Source organism: Rhinoderma darwinii, chromosome 1 (assembly GCF_050947455.1).
Source record: "Rhinoderma darwinii isolate aRhiDar2 chromosome 1, aRhiDar2.hap1, whole genome shotgun sequence".
Taxonomy (NCBI): Eukaryota; Metazoa; Chordata; class Amphibia; order Anura; family Rhinodermatidae; genus Rhinoderma; species Rhinoderma darwinii.
The window spans coordinates 235248718-235262044 of record NC_134687.1 but is presented as its reverse complement, the minus strand read 5'-3'; the positions used below and the strand labels follow the sequence as shown (position 1 = coordinate 235262044).

The following is a 13327-nucleotide window of genomic DNA, read 5'->3' as shown; positions in this document are numbered from 1 at the left end:
CATGTCTCTGGGACCAGAGGCAGGGGTTAACAGTGCGATCCGGGTGTCAGCACTACTCTGAGACACCCGGATCGCGCTTTTAACACCCACTGTGAATTCACGTCGGCTCTGCACAGAGCCCAGCAAGCACCGACGTGAATTTACAGTGGGCGGTCAGGAAGCGGTTAATGACAGTGATCATATTGTCTGCAGCCGAACCAATCGGTTCGGCTGTCAGAACAGGTTGCTGGGGAGCCGGGGACACTGACACAGTCGGCGTCCGAGCGCTTATCACAGCGCTATGCCGGCTGGAACAGTGATCTGTATATTCACGCCCTGGCTGCACTGGGTATGTGTGAAAAGGACGTGAATATACAGATCGTCGGCATGAAAGGGTTAATTAACTAGCGTTTTTCACGGCCGTATTAGGAGCTGCTTTTCTATAGTCAATGAAAAACTGCTCCAAAAATGGCTCAAGAAGCGACATGCACTTTTTCGTGGGTGTTTAACACGGCCGTTTTTCAAAACGGCTACGTAAAAAGACCGCTCCATCGGAACAGAACGCAGTTTTTCCCATTGAAATCAATGGGCAGATGTTTGGAGGCATTCTGCTTCCGATTTTTCGCCTGTTTACGCCCCGAAAAAAGGTCGAAAATAAGCCGTGTGAACATACCCTTACCGTGATTAACTTTTATTAAAAAGATTAAGTTACAAAAGATTTTAAAAAAAAGGGAAAAAATAAAAATAGGCAAATGGAAGTCAGCAATGGGAATAAGCAGGTTAAAAGAGTCAAGTTAGGGGGAGTTCAGAGTTTTTTGACTCGGAAACCACGTCGGAAAACGTGACAAAAAATGGCTGATAATGCCTCCCATTAATTTCAATGGGAGGCGGAGGCGTTTTTTCCCGCGAGCGAGAGGGAAAAAGAGACATGCCCTATCTTCGGGCGTTTACGCCTCTGACCTCCCTGGGAGGCAGAGAAAGTGTATTTCGCTGCGTTTTTTGCCCGCAGCACTCAATGGCCGTGGGCGAAAAACGCCACGAAAATCGGCAAGCAGGCAGAGCAAAATCTGCCTCAAAATTCCAAACTGAATTTTGAGGCAGATTTTCCTCCTGCAAAAACTCTGTGTGAACCCAGCCACAAGGCCTAAGACAAGCATAAGCTATTTTTCTGCGAGTGCACTACAAGGATTAGTGAAGTTTGTTTTAGTCTACAAGCTGAAGGGAAGGACCTCCAAGGTTGTATTCTCAGGAATACTGCCTGTGCCATGCGCATCACAGGAAAGACAGCGGGAGCTCAGGGAGTTAAATGCATGGCTTAAGTCTTGGTGTAGAGGAGAAGGCTTTGCGTTCCTAGAGCACTGGGGTACAAACTGTATTCTGCAGAGGATTTGCACCTAAATGGAAGGGGGTCCGCTGTGATGTGGGAGAGAATTCTAGCTGGGGTGGCGGAGTATTTAAACTAGGGCTGAGGAGGGAGGTCAATGTAGAAAATAAAAGGGGTAGTTAGGTTAGAGAGGGGTCAGACTATATTGGTGGGGGGGAGAAACCGATGGTGGGGAGAGGACTAGGCAACAAGATAAGGAGATCCTTTCGTTACAAAACCGCAGTGAAAATAAAAAAGCCCAAATGTCAAATAATCACATTTCTGATACTGAAAGTGAAACATTTAAAGGCAAGTTAAAGTGTATGTTCACAAATGCCAGAAGTCTAGCAAGCAAAATGGGGGAGCTGAAGGCCTTGATACTGGAAGAAAATATAGATATAGTTGGTGTTGCTGAAACATGGCTGGACTCTTCACATGATTGGGCTGTAAATCTACAGGGTTTTACACGGTTTCGGAAAGACAGGACAAATAGGAAAGGTGGTGGTGTATGTCTGTATGTGAGAAGTGATATGAAGGAGAGTGTGAAAGAGACATTAGAGGGTGAAGATTTGTGAGGAGGTTGAAACCTTGTGGGTGGAATTAAATAAACACTGAAAAAATTACATTTGGTGTAATCTATAGACCCCCCCAATATAACTGAAGAGATAGAAGGTCAAATATATAAACAGATGGAGCGGGCTGCACAGGCGGGTACTGTTGTGATAATGGGAGATTTTAATTACCAGGATATTAATTGGTGTCATGGTTCGGCTTCAACTGCAAAGGGGAGACATTTCCTCAACCTGTTGCAGGAAAATTTTATGGGCCAGTTTGTGGAAGACCCGACTAGAGATGAAGCTCTGTTGGATCTGGTCATTTCTAATAATGCAGAGCTTGTTGGGGATGTCAATGTTTGTGAAAACCTCGGTAACAGTGATCATAATATAGTTATATTTTACCTATACTGTAAAAAACAAAACGCAGGCTGGGAGGGCAAAAACACTTAATTTTAAGAAGGCCAATTTCCCCAGGATGAGGGCTGCAATTCAACCCCACATGGCTTACACCTTCTGTAAAAAGGGCAATACGTGACAAAAAAGGGCATTTAAAAAAATACAAATCTGAGGGTACAGCTGTAGCCTTTGTAAAATATAAAGAGCTTAATAAAATCTGTAAAAAGATAATAAAATCAGCAAAAATACAAAATGAAAGGCAGGTGGCCAAGGATAGTAAAACAAATCCTAAAAAATTCTTCAAGCATATAAATGCGAAAAAGCCAAGGTCTGAACATGTAGGACCCTTAGATAGCGGTAATGGGGAGTTGGTCACAGGGGATCAAGAGAAGGCAGAGTTACTAAATGGGTTCTTCCGCTCTGTATATACAACAGAAGGAAGAGCAGCTGATGTAGCCGCTGCCAGTGCGGATAATATATCAGTTGATATACTGAATTGGATGAATGTAGATATGGTGCAAGCTAAATTCAATAAAATAAACGTACACAAGGCCCCGGGACCAGATGGGTTACACCCTAGAGTTCTTAAGGAGCTTAGTTCAGTTATTTCTGTCCCCCTCTTCATAATATTTAGAGAGTCATGACTGGTATAGTGCCAAGGGACTGGCGCAGGGCAAATGTGGTGCCTATTTTCAAAAAGATAACTAATTGCCGTTAGGCAAAAAAGCCCTGTTTTCCAACTGCCATGAAAGATAATAAATAAATAAAGTAAATTCTTTAATGTGCTATATATAGCAATAGGACAGACCACATGAAAGTTAAAATTATCACTGCTTGATTGCCGGGTAAACGTATGCAAGACTGCTGTCCATGCACTAGTGTGATACACCTATGAACCAACGTGTCACGACCGCTGACTTAGCCGTCAGTGGTTATAGTGTGTGATTTAGTTTAACCAGCAAGCAGGAATTAAAAATTGAAGAGCCCCCCCGACATGTTTCGTTACTGCTGTAACGTCCTCAGGGGAAATGGGGCTAATGGCGACGCGCCGGGAAATCCTCCCCTCTTGTAAAGTACGTCAGTATACACTCCCAATCACCGAGAGCGAAAGAGTACCAGCCTCCACAGCTGATCCGTGGACCAATAGGAGACCGTTCATGGAGCCAATCAGCCATGGAGAGGTGCGCAGGCGCACACTTGCCGATCGGAAACATAGTCCAAAAGAAGTCCTATAGTGATAGACTGATTATACAGCGTCTATGCTGGTACAATTGAGGACCACGCATGCGCAGTGATACAAAATCACAACTTAGAGAAAAGTAAGATAAGATTACAGTGTAAGTGGAAAGTATAAAGTAGGCAGTGACGCCTGTGCATGCATAGATTGATAGGACTTCATTTCGCTAAAACAAAGGAAACGGAGCACCGTTGGTAAATGATATAAAGAACCTAATCATACAGCAGGACCTATATGTTTATCCAAGATAAGGACAAACATATGGTCTCCACTTTATTAGGAGATGGAAGCATGGACTAATGGGAAGCGGCAGTGTGCGCAGGGCACATACATATCATGAGGGACATAGTCTGAGGAGTCAATAGTTTGTGGACAAATGCACAGCATATGCAAGGATCACGGTAAAAGTGACGCATGCGCAGGTAGATGATATCCAGACTTAGAGTAAGTCGGGTATGAATTCATGAATTCAGCGGACTTGTTTTACCTGGAATAAAGATGTAACCAAACATCACAGTGCCCGAGGCAGAGCGAGAAGTAAATGATGCAATTAATACATTAGGGAGCATAAATAGATAAATCTCCATTTCACTCTGCATCGGAATCGGATGCGGATAGGCTACAGGGATTTCAAAGTCCATTAGGTTGACTAAATGTCAGATGGATATCAATTGCAAATATTGATTCCAAATTTAGAGGGGAGAATATGGGGGCCGCCATAAAAATGTGGTCCTAGATAGTGTAAACTTTATGAGAGAAACTTGTGAGATTTACTAAAGTATCCATAATTCATCGTCAAGAACAGGTATATGGCTACACTATCCACTAATATATCAATAAATCAATAAATGTGTATAAACACATATAGGAGAGAAGTCACAATGAGCATTAGGGACACGTAATCAAGAGCTCCAAATTAAAAACAGAAACAGCATCAGAGAAAAGCAGTGAAGGTGAACCCCTCATTCAAGCCCTGCGGGGTCACGGTGCCGAGCCGATGAATCCACCGTGACTCCTCTTGTAGGAGTCTTCGATCTAAGTTACCCGCCCTGGGGCCCAGTTTGAGCTGGACAACACCCCAGAATTGCAACAATCGAGTATCACCCCCATGAAATTTATGGAAATGCCTGGATAGAGTAGTATCTTCTTTATTATTGATGGTACTCCGGTGTTTGGAGATTCGTCTCCTCAATTCCTGAACGGTCTTGCCCACGTACAACTTAGGACATGGGCATTTCGCTATGTATATAACTCCACTAGATTGGCAATTGATAAATTGTTTAATCTCATACAGTTTACCATCCACTGGATTGGTGAAATTCTTAACTGTTGGCATGAGATGGCAAAAGGAACATTTGCCACATGGATGAGAACCTTTGACTGATCTTTTTAGCCAACTAGATGGAGCACTAGATCGTCTAGAATGATGGCTATGTACTAGGAATTCCCGCAGGTTTTCCCCCTGCGGTAGGTAATGCTGGGACTCGCCGGAATTGCATCCCTAAGGTCAGGGTCAGCAGTGAGTATCGACCAATGTTTCCGTAAGATATTAGTGATTTGAGGAGAGCAAACGTCAAAGGTACCTATACAACGTATGGCATTGGATGATCTAGATGTAGTACGTCCGGCATCTTTATCTAGAAGTAAACTAGGTCTATCAGATGCCTTAGCCCTGGCATAGGCCCTATGTAGCCACTTTTTGGGGTAACCTCGGGCTAGGAATTTATAATATAGACCGTCGCATTCAGTTTGGAAGCATAAGTCGTTGGAACAGTTTCTCTTGGCTCTCAAATATTGGCCGATAGGAATTCCATTTTTGAGAGCAGGTGGATGATAGCTGTCCCAATGAAGGAAGCTGTTAGTGGCTGTTACTTTACGGAAAATGTCAGTTTGGACACTGCCACCAGGGTCCAAAGAGATCTTGAGATCGAGAAAACTAATCTCATGATTATGTATCTCATAAGTGAATCTCATTCCAATTGTACTGTGGTTAAGTATAGACATGAAGTCAGTGAAGGTATTGACATCTCCATCCCAAAGGATGAGAATATCGTCAATGTAACGCCCCCAAAATAAAATGTGAGAGGTGAAAAAAAGTAAATCATCTGTGAAAACAATAGTGTCTTCCCACCACCCTAGAAATAAATTAGCGTAAGTTGGAGCACAGACAGTGCCCATGGCCGTGCCCTTTGTTTGGTGATAATATTTTTTGTCGAAGACAAAAAAATTATGTGTGAGCAAAAAACGTAAGAGTAATACAACAAATTCATTGTGTAATTGGTATGGTGTGCCTTTGGTGTTCAGAAAGTGTTTGACAGCAATAAGGCCTAAATTGTGCTGGATATTCGTGTACAATGACTCCACGTCTATACTGGCTAACATGGTGGTAGGGGTAACATGGATCTCTTGGATCCTGGTGACAGTGTCTTTGGTATCTCTTAGATAGGAGGATAGAGAGGAGACAAATGGTGACAAAATCTCGTCTACATACAGGCTAATGCCCTGGGTCAGGTTATCATTCCCTGATACAATCGGCCTACCAGGAAGGGGACGAGTGGCCTTATGGACTTTGGGCAGTGCATAAAATGTTGCCAGAGTGGGCGTTGGATTGTATAGCCGTTTAAATTCATCAGGGGTGATGAGTCTGTTTTTTTTAGCATCATCAAGAAGAGCAAAAAGCTCTGCTAGAAATACATCGGTGGGATTGCTCCCAAGAATGGTATAAGTCATGGTATAAGTCGTGTTATCATCGAGTAATCTATGGACCATGGCAACGTAGTCACCCTGGTCCATGATCACTATATTACCTCCTTTATCTGAGGGTTTTATAACCAATTCCTCATTCCTGCACAACTCGTCCAGGGCCTTTCTTTCACTATCACTGAGGTTACCAAAAATCCTTGATCTATATCCTTTAAGTTTCTTTAAGTCGTGACACACCATTTTAACAAAGATGTCGATGTGACTATACTGTGAGAAGGGGGGAGTAAGTTTAGATTTGGGTCTCAGGGATGAGAGAGGGCCGACAACCGAGGTAGCCCCAAATTCATTTTCATATAGTAGATCTTCCAGGTCCCTAAGTGTATTGGCTTCCTCACGATTCTGACTAGTACAGTCATATGCACTACTTTTGAAATATTTATGTAGGGCTAATTTCCTCGCAAACAGATTGATGTCCTTAGTCCATATAAATTCGTTGTATGGAGGAGTGGGAGTATATGACAGCCCCTTACGTAACAATGTTTCTTGGGGAGGATTCAAATTGCAAGAGGATAGATTAAATATCTGCATCTCCTCGTCCCTCAGTAGATCATTGCTAGGTGTTATGGTTTTGTGCCCCATCGTGCATTGACTGGTCCTAAAAAAGGAAAAATAGTCGGCGGAGTCGTAGAGATATTGCCAGCGTTGTTCCCTGAATATGGGGTTACATTTGTGCCAATGGGTTGAGGAGTGGGCGGTATACTCAAGATGCTTGAGAGAGATACAGGAGCAGATGTAAAGGAGGTAGACTGCGAATTGGAGGTGGTAGGTGCACATGACTTAGTGCGATAGGGAAAATCTATTGTGGTTTGCTTTGGTGCCACAGGTGTTCTTTTAGACAGACTTGGTCTGTTATTCTTAATTTTACGTTTTGTTCCCAATCTCAAACTGTCACTATGCTGCCTTGATTCATCCGTACCAGAAGTATCTGATTCAGAGAAATCGGTAAAGACAGTGGTGCGTTTCGGAGGAGGGTATTGCCGTGTTTTATATGTATACACCTGTCCTATATCAAAGTCCCTGCGGTCACGGATATATTTCCGGTGCTTGCGTTCTTTAATTTCTCCTTGTAATTTTTCAATATTGCTCTGTAATTTTAGAGTGAAATGGAGATTTATCTATTTATGCTCCCTAATGTATTAATTGCATCATTTACTTCTCGCTCTGCCTCGGGCACTGTGATGTTTGGTTACATCTTTATTCCAGGTAAAACAAGTCCGCTGAATTCATGAATTCATACCCGACTTACTCTAAGTCTGGATATCATCTACCTGCGCATGCGTCACTTTTACCGTGATCCTTGCATATGCTGTGCATTTGTCCACAAACTATTGACTCCTCAGACTATGTCCCTCATGATATGTATGTGCCCTGCGCACACTGCCGCTTCCCATTAGTCCATGCTTCCATCTCCTAATAAAGTGGAGACCATATGTTTGTCCTTATCTTGGATAAACATATAGGTCCTGCTGTATGATTAGGTTCTTTATATCATTTACCAACGGTGCTCCGTTTCCTTTGTTTTAGCGAAATGAAGTCCTATCCATCTATGCATGCACAGGCGTCACTGCCTACTTTATACTTTCCACTTACACTGTAATCTTATCTTACTTTTCTCTAAGTTGTGATTTTGTATCACTGCACATGCGTGGTCCTCAATTGTACCAGCATAGACGCTGTATAATCAGTCTATCACTATAGGACTTCTTTTGGACTATGTTTCCGATCGGCAAGTGTGCGCCTGCGCACCTCTCCATGGCTGATTGGCTCCATGAATGGTCTCCTATTGGTCCACGGATCAGCTGTGGAGGCTGGTACTCTTTCGCTCTCGGTGATTAGGAGTGTATACTGACGTACTTTGGCTTACGTCATAGACGGACTTTACAAGAGGGGAGGATTTCCCGGCACGTCGCCATTAGCCCCATTTCCCCTGAGGACGTTACAGCAGTAACGAAACATGTCGGGGGGGCTCTTCAATTTTTAATTCCTGCTTGCTGGTTAAACTAAATCACACACTATAACCACTGACGGCTAAGTCAGCGGTCGTGGCACGTTGGTTCATAGGTGTATCACACTAGTGCATGGACAGCAGTCTTGCATACGTTTACCCGGCAATCAAGCAGTGATAATTTTAACTTTCATGTGGTCTGTCCTATTGCTATATATAGCACATTAAAGAATTTACTTTATTTATTTATTATCTTTCATGGCAGTTGGAAAACAGGGCTTTTTTGCCTAACGGCAATTAGTTATTATTGTGTATTGCGCCCACCAACTACCCAGGATCCTTTTCATTTTTGTTAGTATTTTCAAAAAGGGCTCTAGGTCTTCGCCGGGTAATTAGACCAGTAAGCTTAATGAGGCTCTGTCACCAGATTTTGCAACCCTTATCTGCTATTGCAGCAGATCGGCGCTGCAATGTAGATTACAGTAACGTTTTTATTTTTTAAAAACGAGCATTTTTGGCCAAGTTATGACCATTTTTGTATTTATGCAAATGAGGCTTGCTAAAGTCCAACTGGGCGTGTTTAAAGTAAAAGTCCAACTGGGCGTATATTATGTGTGTTACATCGGGCGTTTTTACTTCTTTTACTAGCTGGGCGTTCTGATGAGAAGTATCATCCACTTCTCTTCAGAACGCCCAGCTTCTGGCAGTGCAGACACAGCCGTGTTCTCCAGAGATCACGCTGTGTCACAACTCACTTCCTGCCCCAGGTCCTGCATCGTGTCGGACGAGCGAGGACACATCGGCACCAGAGGCTACAGTTGATTCTGCAGCAGCATCGGCGTTTGCAGGTAAGTCGATGTAGCTACTTACCTGGAAACGCTGATGCTGCTGCAGAATCAACTGTAGCCTCTGGTGCCGATGTGGCCGACACGATGCAGGACCTGGGGCAGGAAGTGAGTGACGTCACAGTGTGATCTCTCGAGAACACGCTGTGTCTGTGCACTGCCAGAACTGGGCGTTGTGTAGAGAAGTGGATGATACTTCTATACACAACGCCCAGCTAGTAAAACAAGTAAAAACGCCCCGATGTAACGAACACAATACACGCCCTGTTGTACTTTTACTGTAAACACGCCCAGTTGTACTTTCGCAAGCTTCATTTGCATAAATACAAAAATGGTCATAACCTGGCCAAAAATGCTCCTTTTTAAAAAATAAAAACGTTACTGTAATCTACATTGCAGCGCCTATCTGCTGCAATAGCAGATAGGGGTTGCAAAATCTGGTGACAGAGCCTCTTTAACATCAATTGTGGGGAAAATGTTTGAGGGGCTATTAAGGGACTATATACAGAATTATGTGACAATAAATAGTATTATAAGTGACAGCCAGCACGGTTTTACAAAAGGACAGAAGCTGTCAAACCAACCTGATTTGTTTTTATGAAGAGGTAAGCAGAAGCCTAGACAGAGGGGCCGCTGTGGATATAGTGTTTTTGGACTTTGCAAAGGCATTTGACACTATCCCCCATAGACGTCTAATTGGTAAATTAAGGACTATAGGTTTAGAAAGTATAGTTTGTAATTGGATTGAGAATTGGCTCAAGGACCGTATCCAGAGAGTTGTGGTCAATGATTCCTACTCTGAATGGTCCCCAGTTATGAGTGGTGTACCCCAGGGTTCAGTGCTGGGACCACTATTATTCAACTTATTTATTAATGATATAGAGGATGGGATTAATAGCACTATTTCTATTTTTGCAGATGACACCAAGCTATGCAATATAGTTCAGACTATAGAAGATGTTTGTGAATTGCAGGCAGATTTAAACAAACTAAAGAGGCTCTGTCACCAGATTTTGCAACCCCTATCTGCTATTGCAGCAGATAGGCGCTGCAATGTAGATTACAGTAACGTTTTTATTTTTAAAAAACGAGCATTTTTGGCCAAGTTATGACCATTATTGTAGTTATGCAAATGAGGCTTGCAAAAGTCCAAGTGGGTGTGTTTAAAAGTAAAAGTCCAAGTGGGCGTGTATTATGTGCGTACATCGGGGCGTTTTTAATACTTTTACTAGCTGGGCGCTCTGAAGAGAAGTAACATCCTCTTCTCTTCAGAACGCCCAGCTTCTGACAGTGCAGATCTGTGACGTCACTCACAGGTCCTGCATCGTGACGGCCACATCGGCACCAGAGGCTACAGTTGATTCTGCAGCAGCATCAGCGTTTGCAGGTAAGTCGATCTTAGTTTCCAGATATTCTGCCACGGAGTATATCTATTTACCCCTTGGTTATGGTAGATGAATTATGGAATAAGGAGGTTTTTTACTACCAAATGTACTACCAACAGCCTATGGTTATTTACGGATGACAAATACAAGTATTGTAGTTAAGAATAAAACATTTTGGAAAGTGGTGCTTCATGTGCTCTAAAAGTTTATTTAAAAAGAAGAATTTTCAGTCCTCCTATATATGTGAGAACAGAAAGATCCCCCCTCTTTTTCCAATAGCCCCCAGCTGGTGATGAATATAAGTAAAGGGGGTTTTACACAGGACGATTATCGGGCAGACAAGCGTTAATATAACGCTCGATGCCGATAATTTCCCTGTGTAAAAAGGGGAATGATCAGCAGATGAACGAGCCAACTCGGTCATCTGCTGGTCGCATAGTTTTTTGTGTAAACAGGGAGACGCGCTGCCGACATGACAACGGATGGGGACGAGCGATCGGAGTAACGATCGCTTGTCCCCATCCATAGATCCGTGTGACAGGAGCAAACGAGCACTGATCAACGATGTCTCGTTGATCGGCGCTTGTCTGCACTGGCCGCTTATAGGTGTAAAAGGGCCTTGCATCTGCATTAATTAGAGATATGAGACTCAGTTTTACACAGATCCTTTCCAGGCTTCAGTTATCAAAGTCTCTCTCCAAAACAGGGGAGGTTAATTGTTATTGAAAATAGTTTGGAGCGTGCTATGCAAATAGAGTAGTACAATAATAGAATTTTGCCTCTAAATTTCAAACGATATACCATCAAAGTCCTGGCGAGGGGCTGTGGAGAATGCTCCCAAGTTTTTATAGTTAAATTTCGGCCCCTAGTAATTGTGCCTGTTCTACAAAAATAATTTTTTATGGAAAATTTATTTTGTCCAGATACATATATAATTCTATTTGATATTGCATTACAGATTCAACAGTCTTAATAATATGTTAGCCGCATCCTACTCCTGCGATAAAGGTGTTGCATCTTCTGCTGTCCATGTGCCAGAAAAGGAAACCTATGCCGGATACGAGCTAGCATAGTTTTTCCCTATAATTTACGCCAGTTTCTGGCATAAATTATAGTAAATGTGAAGGGGTGCGAGTGTCTTCTGCTAAGCCCCGCCCACTTTTACGGAAGTGGAGCGAGTGGCATAAAATGCAACAAAAATCAAATGCATAGAACAGTTAATAAATTTCCCTCTAGGTACACTAATGTGCCTTATTTTATCTTTGTGTTTTTCGTCCCGGTGAACCATTAAATATTCATCCTGTGCAGAGCAATCCATCTTCACCAATTAATACTGTAATTTTATCTAATGCTAAAACACAAAATACCACAGGTGTACACTTAGAAAGAACATACTAACCCCTGAGCTTCATCTCCTTTTGGCCAGGCTCCCATGATATTCAGCTGGTTCTCCAACTCCATAATTCGCAACCCAATATACCCTGATGAGAAGAGCAGTAGTAAAACCCTGAAAGAAAAAAAAAAAAAACACAGGTAATTCTTTAATACAAGAACTATAAAGTAAGGCTTTGTTCACATCTGCGTTGGGGTCCCGTTCGGACACAAACTGACGGAGAGCTCCGACGGAACGTCAGAATGGGACCCCAACGCAGATGTGAACGAGGCCTTAGCATTATGTGAAGAACAAAGGAGATCCACAAATATAAAAGCAGTAACTTAAATAATAAAATTACTCACAGCAGCATATAGACAACAAGGAGAAAATTCACAGCCCTAGGATCTGCCCATTGTGTGTTGCTGTTGTCAGAATTAATTTTCTCTCGGCAAACATCACCTATTTTTAGAAGAAAAAAAAAAAAAACAGGATTTAAATCGATATGACAAAAAACATCTACCATACTTGGCAACTATCTTGTCCAAATCTTTTTAGGGTCCATTCACACGTTGCGGTTTTCGGATGCAGTTCTAACTGCACCTTAAGCTGAAGTGGTTAATTTTTTGCTTACTCTGGAGGATGACTGCACATGCAGATTATCAGTGGTTTTCATATTTTTAATATGCCAGAATTATTTGGAGATGAACAATCAGCAACACTGGGCGATTACCAATGCACTGACTGATAGTAATATTAAGGCGTGAAGTAGCATTTTGACATCTTGAACTTTATTATGATAGTATACCATTTTAAAAAGAATATATATTATACACACACACACACAAACCCTATATGGACAAAAGTATTGAGACATACCTTTTAACCCTTTCAGAACTAAGCAATTTTTTGTTTTTTCACTCCACGCCTTCCAAGAGCCGTCAGAGTGGTGTGAAGGCTTGTTTTTTTGTGGGAGGAGTTTATATTGGCATGATTTAAAAGTATTATCTCATGTACTGAGAAACTGAAAAAAAAAAAAATTGTCGGGTGGAATTGGAAAAAAACTGATTCCTCCATTGTTCTTAGGGTTTTGTTTTTACGGCTTTCACCATGCGGTAAAAACGTCAACTTAACTTTATACTGCAGATCAATAAGACGACGACAGTACCAAAATATGTGTTGTTTTTTTTTAATGTGTTTTACCACATTTACAAACGCTAAAATTTGTTTTGTGTCGGCACATCCTAAGAGCCATAAGTTTATTTTTTCGTCGGTTGAGCGGTGGTATAGGCTTATACCATTTTTGGCTACATACAACTTTTCGATCACTTTTTAAGTGCAAAGGGGACCAAAAAAAAAAAAGTGATTCTGGTGCTTTAGATTTTTATATTTGCACGGTGAACGCCTTACAAGTTAAATAATGTTATATTGTAACAGTTTGGAATTTTACAGACGTGGCGATTCCTATTTATTTATTTTCTAATA

General features: G+C 42.1%; 1 protein-coding gene across 3 annotated transcripts in view; it reads right to left on the bottom strand.

The window, feature by feature from the left end:
* The window catches only part of LOC142740474 (GRAM domain-containing protein 2A-like), a 190177-nt gene that overhangs the window by 112426 nt on the left and 64424 nt on the right, over nt 1-13327 (bottom strand). For all 3 annotated transcript variants that reach the window (XM_075849977.1, XM_075849985.1, XM_075849981.1), the window contains exons 11-12: nt 12208-12304; nt 11870-11977 (exon numbers count right to left, since the gene is read on the bottom strand). In XM_075849977.1, coding sequence (XP_075706092.1) covers nt 11870-11977; nt 12208-12304 — 205 coding nt within the window. The remainder of the gene's footprint in view (nt 1-11869; nt 11978-12207; nt 12305-13327) is intronic.